Raw genomic sequence first — 23,768 nt, 5'->3', positions numbered from 1 at the left:
TCCTTGTGCTTCTCAACTGAAGCTGTTGTTCCCCAGATTCCTAACAGGGCCTACAATGAGCTAGAGTCAATAAACTGTTAAGCTGGATAAAGCACAGCAGGTCAAGCAACATCTGAGAAGCAAAAGAAAGAGTCAACTTTCCACATCTGGGCCTTTCATCAGGATTGCTAAGCAAGCTATTAATTAGAAGCATCCAAGTTGCCAGCTTCTCATTCTTTTTGAAAATTGTATTGTTCCCCGAAGGATCCGGAGCAACTAACTTCAATGATGTGACTTTTCACCCTCCATGTGAAACTGGAAATTCAGCCTTTACACCAGTATTGGATTTCTAAAGTCACCTTGGCACTTTAAAAAAAGCCCCTATGCATTTAAACTAAACACGAATGAAGGTGAATGAGGAAAAACATGCACAGCCTTTTCTGCTATCTGATAAAATGCAAGTTGACTGTACTTTCTTTACATTTATTAGATTGTGCTGGAAAAGTAAAATGGTTAGCTTTTATTTAATTTTAGCCTTTGTCAGCAAATCAGCAGATTTTTATTGTCAGAATAAAATAACATTTTTTTTAAAGTTGGCACTGACAAAGATTGAACTCGTTCACAGGTGATTTCATCAAAATCACAAAATAATTGTTAATGTGATGTAAATGAATTATTAAATATCTCTGAATTACAGATGTAACACTTAAAATCTATCACAGTTATAAATTTAAGAAATGGGAATAAAAAAAATTCCTACAGACTTTTATCAAATTATACATGGATTGAGTCCATTTATATTTGAGAGAATATATTTAAAATTTATTTTGTTAAAAAAATGTCAACAAGTCTTGTTACATGAACATGTGAAATACAAAGTTAAGTTTAATTAAGATAAAATGTAAAAATTCATAGCTCAAGATGAAGTATGAAATGCCAATATTCTTCAAAGTTATTATCATGCAATTTTAAAAGAAAGAAAGGCATTTTGGTTAGTTGGGTTTTCACATTGATGCAAGAGTTCATAACAACTTATACTTAAAGCCACATAATGCAAATCATAATTGACCATCATTTTCAATATCACCAAAATTCTGGCAAGCTCTTACTTCAGATGAAAATGTAAAAAGAAACGAGTTTCTGAAGAGTCACTAGATTCGAAACATTAAATATTACTCTCTCTATAGATGCTACCAGAATTAGAGTTTTTCCAGCACTTTATTTTTGTTTTAGATCTCTAGTAGCAGTAATATTTTGATCATTGTAAAAATATATGTTAATGCTTTCCACACATCCTACTGTGAAACCTCAGCATTAAGTAGCTTCTAGATACAGATAAGGTGTACAACTGAACCATGACTATGGAAAATCTCATGTACAAAAAAACGTACTCCTGTCAATAGATCAATGATGATGATCAAGTAGGATTTAATACTCTTGTAGCCTTAACACAGAATGCATATTCAACTTACCTCTAGTTCAGAGTTTATGGAAGTAACATCTGATGAACTACATGAGGACACATTTGCATGAATAACTTGTTTTGGAGGGTACATTGGGGGATCATGGACTAACTGGATATCCACTCTTTTTCCTCTCTCTGTACAAGTCTGTCCATCTCCAGGTAATCTTTTAACACCAAATCCAATCTATAATTACAAACAGGTACAGGATACACAGCTGAAGACTGAAATTGTGAAGTTGAGTATCGGAATGAAAACAACTCGTCCACATTCACCTAAAAACATTTGTAAGTTTCTTGAATAATTTAAAGACTGCTAATAGTACTATTTAACAACCCAATAGAGATAAACTTTAAACAAACAAACAAACAAACAATCTTAGACCATTTACATTCAACTAAATAAATTTCAAAAACCACAGTTTAATAGCAGACATTGTTTATTTTAATATTTTTGCATCCAATTCCATTGAAACCAACTACAATATTAATATTAATGATCAGCCATTAACAAAGTAATTTAAGGAAATTAAAAATGATTTCTGACAAAGCAACACAATACAGTTCCCAGTAAAACAATATTATTGGGACTGAGGTAATTTCCCAAACAATTGCAAAAATGGAAAGTAATGAAAGCACTTATTTATATCACACAGATGTGAAGCCTTGCTTTCTAGCAATATCTTCAAAGGAACTCTGCACTACTTACTTAAATTTAAACAATCTAGCAGATCTAATGTACAAGGTGAAAACCTAGAAGTGTCTAAACTTCTACTTTAATTCCTCCTTGCCCAGATAACTAGCAGCAATCTTATAGCCAAGTTAATTTCCAGCAACACTACTTAGAATTACTATAAATGTCAAATTAATTTTAGGTGCAAAATATTTTAAATACTTGAGGTTCTGGGTTGCCTGGAGGATAGGGCAATATATGTTCTAGAGAAAGGGAACAATCAACAACCTCATTTTCTTCCTCATACCTGCTGGATGCACAAAGGAAACCTCTCGAGCAGGCCATAGAGATGTACCCTAAGTAAGGGAATTACTAGAAACTATTCTGTTTTCTTTAGCACTGTTAACAAGCGATCAAGACCAAACACAATACTTCGGCAAATCGGAGTTAGAGGGTGGAGGCATAATTGGACCCATACTACCCAATAGTGCATATCAAATGTGAAGATGCAAATTGACCTCAAAGCAAAGCACAGTAGATAAAAGGCACTTTACTCTGTTTCAGGTCCAGCCCTTACTGAACTCATTTCTTTTTCCGCAATGAATATGGTGGTCTCAAAAGACATTTCTGGTGTGGGCAACGCTATTGATAATGATTCTACGAATTGAATTGCAGAAATTTACATTTGTTTTCTGCTCATACATTGATTAAACTTGCAGAGAATGCAGCCATTTAATTACCATTTCTTTTTACATATCAGCTTTGTAATTTAATTGATAGATTCCATTCTCAACTTACATAACGCAATATTCCCCAACAAAACAGAGGGACAGCTTGATATTAAACAGTTGTGTGTATTGGATGGAATTATTCTAATCCCTCAAAGTCAACAATATTTCAAGATTTACATTAATTGTATTTTTGAAGGCTATTCAAGTTCAGAAATAAATACACCATCTCTACAAAAGAATCAAAGTAATAAACAAACTAAACAAGACCAGAACAAATGATTAGGCCAGATTCTCTTGCAGCAGCAACATCAACACTTTAAGACTATTCATTTGACCATGTTATGCATCGTTACTAATTTCCACAAGTATTTCCTGCTTTTGTGACAACAGGGAATACTCCGGCATGGTCTAACCATTTCTCCTCAATGATTTCTAAAATACATTAATGGGACAGTACTCACATCAGAAATTGTCTTTTAATTGGAATCTGAAGTTTGATATTCATTAAAAGTGCTACCCTTGGCAACCAGTCTCTTCTCATTGGAATGGATTGGCATGCTTGAGCTAAATGTTGTACCATTTTAAAAGAATTTTTGAAAAAAGCATTACGTTATGGTACACATTATTGTCAGACCACCAGTGCCTGGATTTTTAAACCTAAGCGTCAGTAGCAAGAAAGATGGCACGGTGGCTTGGTGGTTAACACTGCTGCCTCACAGTCCCAGGGACCCGAGTTCAAATCCAGCTTCAGGTGATTGTTAGTGTGGAGTTTGCACATTCTCTCCATGTCCGTGTGGGTTTCCTCCAGTGCTCTGGTTTCCTCGCAAAGTCCAAAGATGTGCAAGTTAGGTCAATTGGCTATGCTAAATTGCCCGTAGTGTACAGGGATGTGTAGGTTAGATGCATCAGTCAGGGGACATGTAGAATAGTCGGGTAAGGGAATGAGTCTGGGTGGGGTCAGTGTGGACTTGTTGGGCCAAATGACTTGTCTGCACACTGTAGTGATTCTGTGATTACAGCAGAATCATCCTTGCCATTTTTTCCAGGTGTGGACATAGTTCTGAAAATTAGTTTCTAATTACTATTGACATGGAATAATTGCAGAGAAACACAAGTCAAAAAAATAGATTAGCTATGTACTGACCAAATACACACTGTAACTTCCTCTTTTGAGCTGTTCAAGGTTCCCAATTTTATAGATCTGTTATTACAATGACTTACATGTCCTAGGCCAATATAGCTACAGGAACATTTCAACGTTGATTTACAAATGGATTGGCTGAATCCTCTCAGTAAATGAAGCAGTGTTTACATTTTGGCACGAATTATAGTTTTACCTCTTGTACTGGTTCAATGCTCAAATCCATATAGTGGCCTATTTCTGCCATCTTGCGCAAATATCTGTTGTTCTGGGGTATGTTCAGTGGCATCCAGTTTGAACTCTAAAAAAGATAATTAATATATTTATTTAAACACAACTGTGATCAATCACCTTAGTGAAATAAAACCGTTAAACAATTTAAATTATGCTGAGAAAACTATTTATATTAATTAAGCCCTAACATGAGAAAGGAATGGTGATCTACTTCAGAGACGTCAGAAGCCACACAACACCAGGTTATAGCCCTACAGGCCCAATAACACTGCTCCAAAAGCTTGTGATTTCAAACAAACCCGTTGGACTAAACATGGTGTTGTGTGACTTCTGACTTTGTCCACCTCAGTCCAACATCCAAATTATCACATCCTGACAAGGTTCACAAGAATGGTTCCATGAATGAAAAGATTTAACATATGAGGAATGTTTGAGGATTTGGGGTCTGTACTTAATTGGAGTTCAGAAGAATGATAGGGGATCTATTTGAAACTTACAGAATAGCGAATGGCCTGGATAGAATGGATGTTGTGAAGATATTTTTATGGTAGGAGAGACTAAGACTGAAGGGCACAGCCTTAGAGTAAAGGGAAGATCTTTTAGAATGGAGATAAGGAGAAACTTCTTCAGCCAGAGAGTGATGAATCTATGGAACTCACTGCCACAGACAGCTATAGAGGCCAGGTCACTGAGTATATTTAAGATGGAGATAGATAGGTTCTTGATTTCGAGGGGATCAAGAGTTACGGGGAGAAAGCGGGAGAATGGGGTTGAGAAACTTATCAGTTGTGATTGAATGGCAGAGTAGACTCAATGGGCTAATTTCTGTTCTTATGTCTTATGGTCTTAAGATGGTTCAGGCCTTTAAAGGGAACTTGGAAGTGGTGGTCAGCAGTCAAAGGTTGCATCAACAGGTTTGAAATATTACTAGATATGAAAGAGGGAATTAATTCTCACAATCACTTTATTATGTAAAAAAATGAATAATTTACAAAAGATTGTTTAATATATAAAAGCAAGTTCTGTATTTTGATAATGCCTTAACATATTTTCTGAATATTTTCCTTAAAGAATGGGAAGGACTTTATGATACCTGTGCTTCTTCTTGAATCTCTTCTTCCACATCTTGTTCCGGAGATTCCAACAAAGAGAGAGTATCAGATTCTAATACCACTTCCAAACCCCACTGCTGGCGCGTAGTTTTATGCTTCAGTAAATATGATAAGAACAGTATCTGATTGAATATTGTTAAAAAAGTAACAAATGAATTGGTTGTCCAAGTAGTTTGAACAATAATTATTCACAAATTTGCAGAGAACTAGAAGCTCCGTGTTCAAGACCTAATCTAATACTTACTGGCCATAGAAGGAATGATAATAATGTGACCAAATAGGAATCAACCTGCTAATGTGTCCAACATGCCTATGGCAACAGGATGAGGATAGATAACTAGTGAGCCATGTTTGAAGCAGAGTTGTATCTCTCAAACTATCTCTAAAACCGAGCTGCCAATGGTCTCTCACAAATTGCAACAAATTTTGACAAACAGATTTAATAATTTGCAGAGAATGATCTTTCCTATTATCATGATCCTGGTGGGAATAGCACACCAGAAATGAAGCCTGTTATTCTACAAGTCATCACAAAACTTGACCAATTTGATCTCTAGGTTAGTTAATGCCTGACTGTGATCACGACCAAAGATTTTTAAAAAATGCAATTTTCATCAATGAGCAATAAAACCAATAAATTATAGTAGAGAGAGAATCATACAGCACAACACAGACCCTTCAATCCAACTCATCCATGCCAACCAGATTTCCCAAACCGAACTAGGCTCATTTGCCTACATTCCCTCTGAACCTTTCTTATTCATATAACTGTTCAAATGTCTTTTAAATGTTGTAATTATACTCACTCCTGCTGTCAATTCATTCCATATACATCACCCTGTGAAAATGTTACCTCTCAAGTCCCTTTTAAATCTTTCACCTTAAATCTGTGCACTCTAGTTTTGGCTTCCTCTATCCTAGGGAATAAGCCTATTATCCAACAAATAGCTAAAATTGAATATTAATAGTTATATGCAAATTTAAACTATAACCCCATCAAATCAAAACATATAAATTCATTCACACATAAGATGGACAAACTAAAGGGTTTCAAGAATATTGTGGGTGTGGGAAATATTTGGCATTCAGGCACAAATTCTGAGGATGTGTGTTCAATCCAAAAAGGGAAATGAAGTGTTTTTGTTTGTTTGTTTTGGTATTTGGCAATGACATCACATTATCAAATGCCGTGATCCTCAATTGGGAAGTTAGTTAGATGGACTGAGGTCTTTCTTTTTGCAAATACTTTTGGTGTTATTACTATTCAATTTCTAGAGAGCAATTGATGAATTTTGCTTGCTGGCAGGCTCTCTCTCTTCTCAGCTTTGTGCCATGATACTACTTTAAGACCATCCTAAGTTGTTGCTGGGCAGCTGTTTCTGTTTCCAAAGATACCTGGTGCCAACATGACCCTCAGAAGCTTGAAGATCCAGCTTGCTACAAAAGGACATCATATAGCTCCATTTTTCTGTAAAGTTATAAAAGCAGAATCTAATAATTCAACCTTTAATTTTTCAGTTTATATTTCCAAATAAGATAGTTGTATTCCTTATAATAGGATGGAATTAAGACCCACCAGAAAAGACAGAACAAGCTATCATTGCTTTTGGTTGGAAAGAGAAGACAGATAGATGACTTGATAAAGATCATTAAGGATTTGAAAGGGTTCTAGAATCAATGAAAATGTTTCCACTTGCAAGCAAAAGCAAAAGCCCAAGGAACTAGGGGCCATAAGCACCAAACAAACATAGTCACTAATTAATTCATAGCGAATTTGAGTGAAGCATTTGTAACCAGTGAATGGTTAAAAGCTGGAACATACCAACACAAATAATTACGGTGAAATTAGGTAAATACAAGAGAAAATGGAATTACATGATCTGTTGGTAGAGTTTGATGAAAGGAGGAAAGAGGCTCAAATGGAGTGTAAACACAGCTATGGATCTGATAGGCCAAATGGTCTATTCAATGCTATAATCTGAATTTGGATCAAGATTTTATTCTTGATGTACAGATTATCTGATGTCCAATCAGGAGTCTTCTTTTCCTGCAACCAAGTTTATTTCCTTCTCAATCTTTAATCTACCCCACATCCAGGGTTAGGGAATGTCAAGATACTGAGAGACACAATTGCGCATTGTCAAGTGCAAGAAAATACGTGCATTCAATTTCTGTCAAGATTCCATTTGGAACTTTGAGGAAATGTGAACTCTTCCACAATGCTAACTGGTTATGTCTGGGAGGAAATCATCAGCAGCATATTTCCATTATATCATACTGGTGGATATTGCTGCAGGAGAACAAGCCAGGAGCAACACAACGAATACCTAAAAATGAGGGGTCAACCTGTAAAAGCTGAATCACAGGACTATTTGCTCGCCAACCGTCAAAACAGCAAATGATAAATCTGGTTTAGCCATCCCCAACCAATGAATTAGATCCCATTTCTACAAACCTGTCATATGGCAGTGACTATTAATCAAGTCATTAGAGGAGAAGCCTCCACAAATATAGCCACCTTCGATGATTTTGGGGGGGGAGTAACCATTGCAAAAGACAAGGCATTTTCAACAATCGTCAGTTAGAAATGATGATTGGTGACACATTTCAGCCTATTCCACATGATACCAGGAATCAGTTGAAGGCACTGTGGATACTGCAAAGGTAATGAGCACTGACAACACTCCAACAGCATTACTGAAGACAAGGCTCCAGAATTAGCCTGACACTAGCTAAGCTATTCCACAGCAATAACACTGATATCGGCACCACTAAGTTGAAACATTCCAAGGTTATTTCTTTTCCAAAAAATTCAAGATGAAACCAAGCCAACCAATTATCACCATATCAGACTACACTCAAATCATTATCAACATAACAGAAGGGATGGTCAATAGTTCTATCAAGCAGCACTTGGTTAGCAATGAGTTACATTGAGTTCTGACAGGGCATTTCAGATTCTGGCCTAGCTCGGAATATGACCAAAAAAGACAAAATCCAGAGATTTTGTCTCACTGGCAAATAATAGAACATTACAGCGCAGTCCAGGCCCTTCAACCCTCGATGTTGCACTGACGTGTGGAACCAATGTGAAGTTCATCTAACCTACACTATTCCATTCTCGTCCATATGCCTAATCAATGATCATTCAAATGCCCTTAAAGTTGGTGAGTCTACTCCTGTTACAGGCAGTGCATTCCACGCCCCTATTACTCTCTATGCCCCCTTGTGCTAGCCATCGACATCCGAGGAGAGGCTCTCACTGTCCAACCTATCTAACCCTCTGATTTTCTTACGTCTCAATTAAGTCGCTTCTCAACCTTCTTCTAATGAAAACAGCCAAAGGTCCCTCAGCCTTTCCTCATAAGACCTTCCCTCTATACCAGGTGACATCCAAGTAAATCTCCTCTGAACCCTTTCTAAAGTTTCTACATCTTTCCTATAATGTGGTGACCAGAACTGTACGCAATAGTCCAAATGTGGCCGCACCAGAGTTTTGTACAGCTGCAGTATGATCTCATGATTCTGAAACTCAAACCCTCTACCAATAAAAGCTAACACACTGTATGCCTTCTTAACAACTCTATCAACTTGAGTGGCAACTTTCAGGAATCTATGTACCTGGACACCAAGATCTTTCTGCTCATCTACACTATCAAGAATCTTACCATTAGCTCAGTACTCTGCATTCCTGTTACCCTTTCCAAAGTGAATCACCTCACACTTTTTCACATTAAACTCCATTTGCCACCTCTCAGCTCAGCTCTGCAGCTTATCTATATCTGTCTGTAACCTACGACATTCTTCGTTAGGAGCCACAACTTTACCAACCTTAGTGTCACCCGCAAATTTACTAACCATCCTTCTATGCCCTCATCCAGTTCAGTTATATAAATGACAAACAACTGTGGACCCAAAACAGATCTTTGCGGTATCCCACTAGTAACTGCACTCCAGGACAAATATTACCCATCAACCACTACCCTCTATTTTCTTTCAGCTAGCTGATTTCTGATTCAGTTACTGTGTAGCAGTTAATGGAAAAGTGTGGCATCAAGGAGACCAAGCAAAAAAAGGTAGAGTCACTGCAAATCTCAGGAAGCTCTCCGTTGGTTGGAGCAACACTTAGCACAAAGGAAGATGATAATAGCTGTTAGGGTTCAGACATCTTACTCCCAGGATATCACGATACGAGTTCTTCAGGGTAATAATAATAATAATACTGTAGAGCAGGTCGATGGGCTAAATGGCCTCCTCCTATTCCTATACAGTGTCCTAAGCCCAATTACATTCAGTAGGTTCATTAATGACACTCCTTCCATTGTGAAAGTCATTTGGGACTGTGCATTGATGATTGCCCGCAGCTTCTCCGATACTGAAGCAGTCCATCTCAAGATGCAGCGAGACCTCGACAATATCCAGGCTTAGGCTGACAAGTAACATTTGTTCCACCTAAATCCAGGCACTGACATTTCCAACAAGAGAGAATTGCCCCATGAGATTTATGAATCCCTCACCTTGAACATCCTAGGAGTTACCCTTGATGACAAACTGAACTGGACCATCCATATAAACAATGCAACAACAAAAGCAGGTCAGGAATTCTGGAGTGAGTATCTCACCTCTTGTATCCCTAAAACCAGTCCAAAAACTTCAAAGGAATAACTCCAAAGTACTTTCCATATGCCTGGATTTATGCAGCTCCAACAACATCAAGAAACTTAGCAACATAGAGGACAAAGGGTTTGCTTGATTAGTAGACCTATCCACCACTTTCAACATTCACTCTTTTCAACATTGATGCACAGTGGGAGCAACGTGCCCCATTTACAAAATGTACTACTGCAACATAGAGGCTTGTTTGACAGCATCCTCCAAACTAAGAACCTGTACCACCTAGAAAGAGCAAGGCAGATGATGCAGGAGAAAACTACCACCTTCAGGCTCTTCTCCAAGCTGCACATCATCCTGTCTTGAAACAATATTGCTGTTCTTTCAGTTTTGCTAGTTTAAAATGCTGAAACTCTTCGCCACAGCACTGCGTGTTTCTGTACAACTCAGGACTGCCATAGTTCAAGAAAGCAGCTCACCACTAACTTCAAGAATAATGAAATGCAGAATATAAATGCTAGCGTAGCAGCAATACCCACATCTCACAAGCAAAAAAAAAATCTAGTCAACTTACGAAAGCAACCTTAATTTGTAGGTAGTTTTGAGATGCTTTCAATTGGTGTTAAGAAAGATGGTAAAAGATACTGTATGCAGTTTGGCTGAGGGTAAACACAAACATTGAACTTTTGAGTGTATTTGCAATTGCCAATGCAATAAAATCAAAATAATGATTGGAAGTAGAACTGGCAATATGGGTAACATGGTGGCTCAGTGGTTAGCACTGCTGCCTCAGACTGCCAAGGACCCGGGTTCAATTCACGTCTTGAGCAACTGTGTGTGGAGTTTGCACATTTTCCCTGTGTATGCATGGGTTTCCTCCAGGTGCTCAGATTTCCTCCCACAATCCAAAGATGTGCAGGTTAGGTGAATTTGCCATGCTAAATTGTCCATCGTGTAAGGTGCATTAGTCAGGGGTAAATATAGGATAGGTGGTGGGTTACTCTTCAGAGGGTCGGTGTGAACTTGTTGGGCCAAAGGGCCTGTTTCCATACTGTCAGAATTCTAATCTAGTCTACAGTGTCAACTACAGATTTGGCATTCTATTGGTTGGGATATTCATTTATCAGGCTCCGTAACATCAAAGAATTCCAAGTTAGGGTCTGTCAAAGATCAAATCATTTTAATATAATTTATTGTATCTTTGTTTTTGCGTTAGGAACCTATGGGTTTTCTCTGTGTCTGAATTTTGTAATTGTAAATATTTCTGTAGTTATGGTAATTTTTAAACTGTTCTTGAGACCTAGTTTTAGAAGTAATGGGTTTTGTCTACACTGGTAAAGTTTTATGACCGATTAAACTAAATAAGCTTCAGGTTAGAAGACCAGGATTTTAAAAAAAATAAGAGCAATACCTGTGCGGAAGAGAGAGGGTTTTTTAAATTAGTTTCACTGAGTTTTTGGCAGTACTGTGAAAGCCTTCAATTAAGATGCTTGTGTGGATCTGTGCTTCTGAGAAGGGAAGGATATATTGATATACAGATTATATTAAAGTGTTAAAATTAGTCCCAGATCAAACATGTTGGGATTAAATGCTGAAGAGGCTGTTTCAAGTTGAATGCTCTTAAACTGAGGTATATAGTTTGCAGTTCCAGTCTATAAGTTAAAGTCACAAGTGACTTAAACCTGTTGAGGTGTCAGAGGCAGGGAATCTCATGTGGATACTGGGCAAGTTGTGTTTCTGGGTCCTGTACAGGATTTGTGTTGAGATCTATACAAAAGCTGTTGTTTTCTTTCCTGTTTATAAAGTAGTATTTTAGGGTTAGTTGAATTATGCATTTACTGTGTTTAAAAATCTTGTAATTTGTTTATAAGTACTTTTTAAAAATTAAATTTGTGTTTATTGAAACTTCAGTTTCTTATTAAAACAAAATCTGCAAAATTACAGGCCTATGTTTTAGCAAGAGACCACTTCATTAAAATGAAAACAAAACACAGTCTAATCTGTCAAGCCAGGTTTCAGACTGGGATCTGATGTTTCCAGTATTAACTCAGCTGGAATTATATCAACGTGTATCAAAATAGATCATACTTTTAGAAAGAAAATAATACCACTGTTCATAATTGGCATTTTGCCAACTCTGTGTGGGACATTTCTGAAGTTGCAGTAAGATCTCACAACTCAGTGAAACTAATTTAAAAAGCCCTCTCTCTTCCTCACAGGTGTTGCTGTTATTTTTTTAAAAATCCTGGTCTTCTAACCTGAAGCTTATTTAGTTTAATCGGTCATAAAATTTTACCAGTGTAGACAAAACCCATTACTTCTAAAACTAGGTCTCAAAAACAGTTTAAAAATTACCATAGCTACAGAAATATTTACAATTACAAAGTTCAGACACAGAGAAAACCCATAAGTTCCTAACTCAAAAATAAAGATACAATAAGTTATATTAAAAATACATAAATCTCTCAGTATACATTACATCATCATATTTGAAAATAAACTCATTCTTCAGATATTTAGATAAATTTGGAACCCGAATTGCAATTTTTTTTCAATGAAATTCTACTTGGGTATAAGGACAGTTTCAATTTACTAGTTTCTGTAACTTAATGCACTAGGTGTCGTGGTCTTATTTACACCTTTTGACATTTACAAATGAAATGCTCTTGGTTGCAGAAATGAGCTCACTGGTAGATTCACTTACTTGTCATAAGTGAATCTGTGTCATAGTAGATGGCCACACAATTGATTTGTTTCTGAAAGGAACTTAAGCAAAAGCCAAGGTTAAAACATGGCATAATTTGGTTCTTGTAGGACATTTAAAATATGACCAACTATTTGAAAGAATAAAATCAAATAACATTGAAATTTTAGCTAATTAAAGCTTCATATTATTGTGTTAAACCAAAAATGATCAAATCCAGAAGTTGCAACAAATCTATTTCTCAAAATGCATCCTCAGTTACTTTCCTGGATCTTAAGAAACAATACCTACTATTTGAAAAAGGATACAGAAAGATCTATAGCTGCACCACCAAGAAAGATAAGCAGCCATGGTAAAGCTTGCAGGATAAACTCAGGAGTTTTCTCGTGTGCCAGAGTGGCTGCCGCATATAGTAAACCTCCAAAAATTGAAAGTATTAGAGCCCATTTCTCGAGAATACAATCAATCTTGCCCCGAGACTGTAAAATAGAAAAACAAAATTAATAACTTGAAAATTCTTCAAGATTTTGATTACTTTTGATTTGACTATTTCAATTTAATGCTGGTAGTCTCCCAATTACAATGATCTGAAAACCTGAGGTAATCCAACTAAAATTCTACAGTCTAACAGTACAGTGACTCAGAGTTAGATAATACAACAATTTTAAAATTCTTCTCCCGTTTTTTAAATCCCCCTCTGGCCTCATGTCTCCCTATCTACAAGATCTATGTCAACCCAAAAACCTTCCAAATATCTCAAGTGAGCCCTCTAATTCCAGCTTCTTCTGTATTCCCAAATTTAATTATTCCATAATTTGTGGCTGTGCCTTCAGCTGCTAAGACCATAAGTACTGGAATTCACTGTAAAAACACTTGGCCTCTCTTTAAGATGTTTTGTGCATCCACTCTTTGATCAAGCCTTTAGTCATAAGACCTTTTCTTTTAATATGTGGCTCAGTGTCAAATGTTGTTTTACAACAGACATAGGCATTGCTTTGGGACATTTCAATGTGTAAAATGGTGCTATATACTGTACTAGCAACACGTTGTTGCTATTGTTGTTCAATAGAAAGAAAAAAAATCAGGCAAGATATTACAATGGGTGGTCAATCCAATCACAATGAATCTCCCATCTCAGAGCTCATACATCAAACAACTTTGACTCAAGTAGCTTTTGGGTACAAAGGAGGGGAGTCCTTCTCTCACTGAAACTGGATGCAACAAGACAATTCTAAACACTGACACAGAAATCTTTTTCCAGCAGCCAAATGAACAAATGAGTAAATTATCTTCACTCTGTCCACTTGAAGCTAGAAAGAAAGCCACAATGGAGGATAAAAACTGTTTTTACCACAGCCATCAGCTCCAGCACATTTGGAATCACTTCATAACCAGAATTTTATGCAAACATTCAAGTAATACATTAACTAAAACTTTGAAATGCCATGGTATTTCTTTCACTCACCTCTTCCTATCTCCATGATATCTGTCCTCCTCAGAACCCTGCAAACATCTGACATGGACCGTTAATTCTAACCTCTTAAGTGTTCCCAAATTTAATTGCTCCACAATTGGTAACTGGGCTTATTATTACTTACTGCCTTTAAAATCAGAGGAAACTTTGACGTCCAGACAATAAAAACTGCAATCACCCCCAATGCATAGCCAATGATTTCTGTGTTATCCTATAAAAACAAGAAGGTTTGAAAGAGTGAATTGACTCATAGATGATGACCATGTCATAACCAAATGTTCGTGAAATTTTCCAAGGTTTGCCACCTGCTAACATTAACATAAAGAAACAGATTTCAGGAAGCAACAAGAAATGCCTTGTCTGCGACAGGTTAATGATTTACATGTACAGCAAACAATGGATTTTAAAAACTCATGCCTAGGTGTATATAGTATCAGATTCAAAGCAAACAATGTGAAGCTTGGCAAAGAAAAGTCAGATCACATCTGTGATATTATCATAAATCAAGTAGTACTTTCAGAAACCTTGATTAGCATTAATTATGATCTAGACATAGGAATGTTTTCCACTCTTGCTTGGGAAGGTAACTTACTTTCTACATAATACCAATGTGAGATTTATATGAGAGTACTGCAGATATTTTGGTACTGAAGAATCCAAATTGTAATTTATTACAACTAGCTATTTTGTACAAACATTCCATTCAGAGGGTGTGAAGTACATAAGTTAACATTAGGCTAATAGATTACAAAAAAGGAATGCTTTCAGACATGTGTCATGTCCGACTAATTTATTAGAGGTTTTCAAGAAAGTGTCAGCCAGGGCGGATAGAGAGGAACCAGTAAATGTGTACTAGAAGACAAGGTATCTTACAAACGATTCAGTAATAAGTAACCATGGTATTGGAAGTAGTACGCTGGCATGGCTAGAAAATTGGGCAGGAAACAGCAAGTGGGGATAAAGGAATCCTTTTCAGGTTGGTGACCCATAACCAGTGGAACTCCGCAGGGATCAGTGCTGGAACTGCAACTACTTACAATATACGTTAATAACTTGAAGGAAGTGAATGTGCTGTAGCTAAACTTGCGGCCAATACTATAATACAGAGAAGTGCCAGTTGTGAGAGGGATACAAACTGTTTACAGAGATGATTTGGAAATACCGGTGTTGGACTGGGGTGTACAAAGTTAAAAATCACACAAAACCAGGTTATAGTCCAACAGGTTTAATTGGAAGCACTAGCTTTCAGAGCACTGCCTGATGAAGGTGTGGCACACCGAAGGCTCGTGCTTCCAATTAAACCTGTGAGACTATGACCTGGTGTTATGTGATTTTTAACAGTTTACAGAGAGATATTGATAGGTTAAGTAATTGGTTAAAAAATGGTAAATGGAGTATAATATGGCAAAATGCAAAGCTGTTCATTTCGGAAGGGAGAACAAAAGAACAAGAATATCATTTAAATGGAACAAAATATTATTTGAATGGAGAAACACTGCAGAAAGCTGCAAGACAAAAGAGACTGGTGAGTACTTGTGCATGAAACACAAAGTCAGCACACAGGGTATAGCAGGTAATCAGGAATGCTATAGGAATGTTGGCCTGTATTTCAAAGGGGGTTTGAGCATAGGAATAGGGAAGCCATACTGCAACTGTACAAGGTGTTGGTGAGACCACATCTGGAGCACTGTGAGAAATTTTGGTCCCTTTATTTAAGAAAAATTATCTTTTCATAGAAGGCAGTTCAGAGAAGGTTGTCTAGGATGATCCCTGAAATGGAGGAATTGTCTTTTGAGCCAAGTTCAAACAGGTTGGTACTCTAGTCACTGGAGTTTAGAAAAATGAGAGATTATCTCATTGAAACATATAAGATTCATCAGAGGCGTGACATGATAAATGCTGAGCGGATATTTCCCCCTCATGGGAGAGTCTAGGACCAGACAGCATAGTTACATAATTAAGGGGTGCCAACTTAATACTGAGATGAGGGGGAATTTCTTTCCCGAGGGTTGAGAATCTTTGGAACTCTTTGCCACAAAGTGCTGGAGGGGCAGAGTCCTTGTGCATATCTAATGCTGAGATAGTAGGGGAATCAAGGATGAGACAGAAAAGGTTAGAAAGTGGATGCGAGGAATGTCAGCTCAGCCGTGACTCTACTGAACGGCGGAGCAGGCTCGAGAGGCTGGACGGCCTCCTCCTGTTCTTATGGTCTTATGCTTCAAGTGATTTGGGTTAAGACAGAACAAAATATTTTTAAACTTAGGTCATGTGCTAGGCACATCTCTTAAACGCAAATTGACATATAGTGTCTCTTGAGGAAATATTAACTGTAAGGCGTAACACAACAAGAGTAAAGCCAGAGAGATCATTAATATGAACATGGTCATAAATCTCGTGAATGCAAGGAGCCAAAGTCCAGGGTATTACACTAGCTAAAAGAAACTACCACGGAGAGAAGAAACTAATAGTACTTTTAGTAAATTTTTAAGAGTAATCCAGTTATGGACATGAAGGTCTGTTTGAGCACAGGCATTTCTTGTTGACCTTTTTCTTCTCGAACAGAAACACTAGATTAGATTAGACTTACAGTGTGGAAACAGGCCCTTCGGCCCAACAAGTCCACACCGACCCGCCGAAGCGAAACCCACCCATGCCCCTACATTACCCCTTACCTAACACTACGGGCAATTTAGCATGGCCAATTCACCTGACCCGCACATCTTTGGACTGTGGGAGGAAACCGGAGCACCCGGAGGAAACCCACGCAGACACGGGGAGAACGTGCAAACTCCACACAGTCAGTCGCCTGAGTCGGGAATTGAACCCGGGTCTTCAGGCGCTGTGAGGCAGCAGTGCTAACCACTGTGCCACCGTGCCGCCCACTACTTGCAACTCTCTATTGTTTAGCAAAAGAGGGAAACATAAGGTAAATTATGCTCAACTAGTGCAACAATTGGTACAGGTAAGATATATTAAATCAAGCCACAAGAAAAGGAGCTTCTCTGTAACATGAAATTCCATCATGTTCATCAGTTCTAAAAAAGCAACTCATTTAGCCCCACTCTCCTGTTCTTTTCCCATACCTTTACAGAATGTGTTTTTTTCCAAAGTATTTACTCACTTTCTTTGTTAAAGCAAATTATGCATGTTGCTTCCATCACTAGTTCTGGAAAGGAATCCATGTCCTAACAACCCTCTACAACAAAAAAATCAATTGCTCTTTCCCTTAATTTTTTGGTAATAGTTTCAGATAAATGTCTTCTAGTCAGAAACAGTGGAATCACGTTTTTCTGAATCATAAATCAGCATAATGAACTTGTGAATAGACAAGTGTAAGGTAGGTTACTTTTAGTCATTTAGTAATCATTTTTTACAGAAATCAAGTATTGATGAGAAAATACATTTTATTGCAGCTCTTTGCCTTGCACTAATCAGGCCATGGCTTCCCATTGGTAACAGTCTTATCTCTGAGCTTCAAGGTCTAGTACTCAAGACCCTCATCAGAGCTTCAGCAGAAAGATTAAAGCAGACATCTCCAGTTCAGCAGAAGTACTGCACTTTGGATCCAGTGTTAGACCAAGCCCCATTAATCTGTTTGAGTGAATGCAAAATCTCCCAGGCATTGTTCTGCCTCATGCACTGCCCAATCCTTTAGTCTTGAAACACAGATTTTCTGGTCATTATCATATTGCTATTTGTGATAACTTGTCACGCTTTCTACAGTGAATATAGGAGGTAGGGTTAGTAAGTTTGGTAGTCAATGGACAATAAAGAAGGTTATTTCTGAATACAATGGGACCTTGAGCAGATGGCAAATGGGCCAAAGAGTGGCAGAAGGAGTTCAATTTAAATAAATGTGTGATGCTACATTTTGGTAAGGCCAATGAGGGCAGGATTTATACAGTTACTGGTCGGGTTCTGGGGGAGTATTGCTAAAGAAAGAGATCTAGGGGTGCAAATGCATTGTTGCTTGAAAGTGGAGTCGCAGGTAAACAGGATGGTGAAGGTGTTTAGTACAATTGCCTTCATTGGTCAGAACATTGAATTTAAAGGATATTACCATGACTGGAGAGTTTGGGCTATAAGGACGGGCTGAATAAGCTAGGTCTTTTTTTTCTCTGGAGTGTCAGAGACTGAGGGGTGATCTTACAGAGTTGGTAAAATCATGAGGGGTATGGATAGAGTGAATAGCCAAGATATTTGTATTAGAGTTGGAGTCCAAGACTAGAGGGAACATGTTTAAGGTGAGAGGGGAAAAGTTTAAAAGGGACCTAAGGGATGACTTTTTCACATAGGGGTGGTGCATGTCTGGAACAAGCTACCAAAGGAAGTGGTGGAGGCGAATGTAATTACAACATTTAAAAAGCATCTGGATGGGTATATGAATAGGAAGGGTTGAGAGAGTTGTAGGCCAAGTGCTGGCAAATGGGATTAGATGAAATTGGGATGTCTGGTCCGTGGGAAGAGTTGGATCGAAGGATCTGTTTCCTTGTTCTGTGGCTCTATGACAATTTACTAGAATACTAATTTAAGTATAAAACCAACAATTATTCTGTGACAGTGGAGAGTACTGATTGGTTGGCAATTAGACATATTAGAATCACATCCAGTGCTGACTGTCATACAGATCACTGACCCATTCATTCAAACGGAGTTTCTATTTTAATTCCACGTCCATGAACAGATCTAGAGGAATCCCATAAAAGAAATAACAGTTCAGCAGTATGCAAACATCTTCAAGCAATCTTAGACCAAGACTGGAACACACATCTCACCGTATGGACGTTATTATGGCAGTAATGTAGTTAACTTATTGTTGCAATGTATGCCTGGCATCATGTTACAGGGCTCCAGTAACAGGTAATGGTAGTGCATTGTGATAGGTCAGTTAAATCACTGGGAGATGAGCTAAAGCCAAAGATGATGATGATGATGATGTAATATGATAGGTTAGGTGTGAAGGAGGGAACCAGTGTGGCAGACAATGATTAGTTTAGAAAGACAAAGAAAGCCAGCATGATTGGCTATGCTAATGTTATCTGATAAGTGCAGGACCAACAAATTGCAGAAACTGGAGGAGAACAAAGAGTTTACAGGCAGTCAGGGAAGACATTTCTCTGGCTGCCACAGCTTTGATTTTTCAAGATTAAAGTTTAATTTCATGAAAGATTTTGTGTCTCCTGGTAATTTTTTTATGGAACATTGAGTAATTCTTCCACAACAACTGCTAACTGCACTTAAGAAGAACTCTGGGAACATGCAAAGCTGGGATACCTCAAATGAGATCTTTTGATTTGGCACCAAAAGAACAGGGGCTGGATTGATGAAAATGAGTAAGAAATCTAAAATCTAAAAGCAATAAAAAGATTAGCTCATCATCTGGCTCAGCCAGCCAGCCAAGAGAGAATGGCAGCCAAGTATCAAGTATACAGCACACTTAACTGTTAAAATGTGGAATATCCAAAACGACTGATGGATCATACTTAAGAAAAAACTTCAACTGTACTTCAATACTGCTGATGTAAGAGCTTGTAGAAGCTTTAAAATCAATGAACAAGCATTGTAAATGAAAAGCTCTGTACACACTGACAATGAGTCAATCCTGAATCTCTATTCAGAGCATTTTGAAACATTCTTCAGTGCCTGTTGCACAGTGCATTATCTTTTCCACCATTAGGAAGATCCTAGCTTTAGTATTTCTGCATTGGCTTGGATCTTCCATCTCAGAAGAAGAAAGCCTTCCAAAGAGCCAGTGTGGTTTCACAACAGTTATAGCCACACTAACACGGTACTTTGACAAATGCAAGAAAAGTATTGTGAGCAAAACAGAGGCCTGTACATCACTTTTCTAGACTTCACCAAGACATTCAACAATGCGAACAGAGATAACATTTGGAAAAGCCTTGAATAATCTGGAGCCCACCCAGATCCCTGAACAAGGTAGAGTAGTTTCATGAAAACTAGGCATAGGAGTAAATTACTGTAGATGCTGGAATCTGTCCTGAAAACAAAAAAAATGTTGGAAATCACAGTGGGTCATGCAACATCCATGGACAGAAAGCAAGCTGACATTCCAAGTCTAGATGGCTTTTCATCAGAACTGACATGAAGTGTGGAGGGAGCAGTACTTATATAGTCTTTATGGAGGGAAAGTGGAATGCTAGGGGAAAAAAGATGTTGATACTGAAGTGATCCCATTCCTTCCCTTTCTTTTAGCTTTACTTGTTATATTGTCTGTTAGCATGTCCACTCTCCCTTACCCCCACCCCAGTGGGAATGTCTGTTCTTTACGGTTTGGCAGTTAGACATACCATTGTTCTGCCATTGTCATGTTCCGATCACTTAATTTGAACTATTAACAATGCCCACCCCACCCCACCCCAAACAGTTACATAAATGGCCAAGGATGGTCAGATAATTGAATACCCCTAAGCACAACAATTGAAGCGATTCAGTTGTATTTACAAATGCTGATGAACTTCAATCAGGTTAATAACTGGGGACTCACAAGGTTGAAGTGAAAGACTTTAATTGAAGAAAGACTTTAATTGAAAAAAGCCTTTCCTCGGATTCTGTAATTTGTCCAGATGATTTTTGTTTAGGTTAAATGATCAGCCAACAGACCACATGAGTACTATTTTACCTGAAGTAATGTGGTAAGCAGTCTCCTTCTTGGTCCACGAATATCCATTTGAGGAACAGGAGAAGTCCAGAAGTAGTAACTTGTGCCCATTGCGAAAGGTAAGCAAGCCATGAACATAGCACTTGTTCTTCTTTTATTCCTCTGTCTTGGCCGACCTGTTTATAAATGACAAACAGTATGCCAACCTTGAAGATGTACACAAGTACAATCTTTCTTAAAGAATATAAAAGGTACGCAGAGTTTTGGATGACATATCTGACATATAACTGCTTAACATCTTCTCCTGGGGCTCATTTTGAGCACCTTTGTGTGTTGGAAAGGAACTTCCCAAAATCAGTTTTGCCCTGAAATCGTTTAAAGGTTCTTTCCTTCTACATTTTGCCCACTCTCAGGAAAATTACATTGCTGCTACAGGGCGGGGAGCATCAGCGGTTCACAATGCTTAACTTCTAAAATAACTAAAGAAAATTCTAACAGACCAATGTAAAAACCAAAACATTTTATTTTTACATTGTTTATCAAAAACTAAAATGCAAAAAGGGCTATTATTTAAAATGAAGGACTGGGAAAGGAATTGCCGCACGTCTGAAAACACGTTATTGGATCACCAAGAGTTGTATTCATACAGTTGCTTTGCAAGCAGTGGGGAAGGAAGATAAGACACCATATCACCAAATGTGTGTTCAGAGCAAGATTCAACCAGCAATCAGCAGCTGATTGGTTTGTATAACAGTGACCAGTTGTGGATTTGAATGTCATTAGCGTGATCTCAGCGCTCTGATTGACTCCCTAGGCAGGAGTTTATAGAGTGGAACAAGCCTCTGGCTTGAACAGCAGGATCTGTGTTTCTATCTCTTTGCTATAAAAGTTATTGACACCTGAAAAAAAATTCTCTCCTCCTACAAGTTGCTGTATGCTATTGCCTTTCACCAGTAAATGAATGAGTTTATAATACCAATGGCCATGTTCCTCATACAAAGTTAAAGAACCTGGAGAAAGGAGATTCAAAAATTGAAGGACTTGGGAAGCAAAAGGAACATCTCGTTGAACTCTGTGGATTAGTGTTATTGAACTTGCTTCCCAGAATTTTTCTCCGTCTATCCATTGCACCAATTTATTTTTGTTTGTCTGGGTTTGTCTGTAGGGGTTTTAAAAATGGGTTTGAATTTCAACTAGTAAAGTGAGTTATATGTTGATAGCTCCTAGTTGTGTTTACCTATGGCTGGAACTTATTTATTTGGAACAACAGTAGTTCTTGTCAAGAAACCAGCCTGTAAAAGTGATGAGAGACCGGGAATCATTTACATTGCTGCAATAGCTTTGTTGATTTCCCAGAGTGGAGCTATCCTGTAATGTATATGTGTATGTATCGATGTATGTATCCATCAGTTGGAGCCTTCAAATAAATTGAATTTGCATAAAATTGATCATCCAGTGCATAAGAGTGATGAGTTTGTATGAAAGCACCGGAAACAAAAAAGGTGGCAACAGAAATACCAGAGACCACTGGAGCTGACAGGATTTGGTGCAATACAGATGTTTTATATGCATTGAAATCCTCAGCACTAAGTCCCTCTACAGACAGTACTTTGCAGAACAGTAAGCACATGATTTATGGGACACCCAGAACCATAATTTATCAGATGCTGATGATCAAAACTTCCAGAGATAAAGAAACAAAAAAAAGTCACAATATCGGCACACTTCTAGAAGATGGCAGAAAATGAGAAGATATATGTGGCTGGATAACACCACCTACAAGCATGGGGTCAAACCAGCAGTACTAATGCAGTAAACAAAAAACTCAGATCAAGTAAGCATTATGGGAAACACAGTTCGCTGCACCAACTGCAAAACTGACCTGCCTTCCAAGACCTTTGCAAAGTAGTCAGTGTCAGAGGACGGACTCGCCAAAGCAGGAAATTTGATTCCAGGAGTGTACGGAGGAGGTTATAGTACGATTATACCAAACAAAAAGTGTATGCAGAATATTATCAATAAGCATGAACTGGAGACACATACCAACACAACTACATACACAAGCTTAATAGCCATCAAGGCGACAGGGCATAAAGTAGCATATGACCAATCAGTAACATTGTTGGAGTTCAACAATTGATGTGAATAATGATAATTGCTGAATCCCCATAATAAACCTGTCTGTTGATCCATCCTCTATTTTTTAAAAAAAATCAGTGTACACATGAATTATAATCTTCCAATGAATGAAACCTACTTATATGTAAAGTCTTTCTCTCTACCAAACCATAAGGTTGCTCTGTCATGATCGAAAGATGGTTGGTGATAATTTAAGCCAAGGGCTACCATATATCAGCCTAGGAAAGAGGGTGAAAAGGAGAGCTGTTCATGGTAATCTCAGCTTGTGCAGGAATTGAACTCTTGTTGTTTGCACCATGTGGTGAGGTGATGACCTAATTGTATTATTACTGGACAGTTATTCCAGTAATTCTGGGCACCTAGGCTCAAATACCGCCACAGCAGATGCTGGAAATCTAATTCCAGATTTTTAAAATTGAATTCAAAGTCTAATATGATCAGAAACCCATTGTCAATTGTCAGGAAAAACCTATCTGGTTCACAATGTCCCTTAAGGATGGCAGTTATCTTCCCTACCTGGTCTGGCCTACATGTCATCCACAGTAATATGCTTGATTTTTAACTGTCCTGTGGGGAATTAGGAATGGGCAATAAATGCTGACCTCAGCAGCGATGCCCTCATCCTGTGAATGAATAAAAAAAAGTACATCGCAAACCAAATAACTAGCCAACTCAGCTACAGTTTATCAATCAAGTGAGAATGTAGAACAAGAACATAGAACAGTACACCATAGTATGTGCTGAGAAATGGCAGATGGAGTTCAACCTGGGAAAGTGTGAAGTGATTCACTTTGGAAGGTCAAATTCACTTTGGAATGCAGATTACAGGGTTAAAGGCAGGATTCTTGGCAGTGTGGAGGAACAGAGGGATATTGGGTTCTACATA

The 23,768-nt window shown here is 37.9% G+C and overlaps 1 protein-coding gene across 2 annotated transcripts in view; it reads right to left on the bottom strand.

Moving 5' to 3' along the window:
- Window positions 1-23,768, bottom strand: part of tmem44 (transmembrane protein 44) — a 56,655-nt gene that overhangs the window by 9,229 nt on the left and 23,658 nt on the right. For both annotated transcript variants that reach the window (XM_060834779.1, XM_060834777.1), the window contains exons 4-9: window positions 20,765-20,919; window positions 14,246-14,332; window positions 12,956-13,126; window positions 5,314-5,454; window positions 4,183-4,287; window positions 1,452-1,628 (exon numbers count right to left, since the gene is read on the bottom strand). In XM_060834779.1, coding sequence (XP_060690762.1) covers window positions 1,452-1,628; window positions 4,183-4,287; window positions 5,314-5,454; window positions 12,956-13,126; window positions 14,246-14,332; window positions 20,765-20,919 — 836 coding nt within the window. The remainder of the gene's footprint in view (window positions 1-1,451; window positions 1,629-4,182; window positions 4,288-5,313; window positions 5,455-12,955; window positions 13,127-14,245; window positions 14,333-20,764; window positions 20,920-23,768) is intronic.

This window comes from Hemiscyllium ocellatum, chromosome 13 (assembly GCF_020745735.1).
Source record: "Hemiscyllium ocellatum isolate sHemOce1 chromosome 13, sHemOce1.pat.X.cur, whole genome shotgun sequence".
NCBI classification, from domain to species: domain Eukaryota; kingdom Metazoa; phylum Chordata; class Chondrichthyes; order Orectolobiformes; family Hemiscylliidae; genus Hemiscyllium; species Hemiscyllium ocellatum.
Note: the sequence above shows the minus strand (reverse complement) of the source record. Positions and strands in the feature narration are given on the sequence as shown.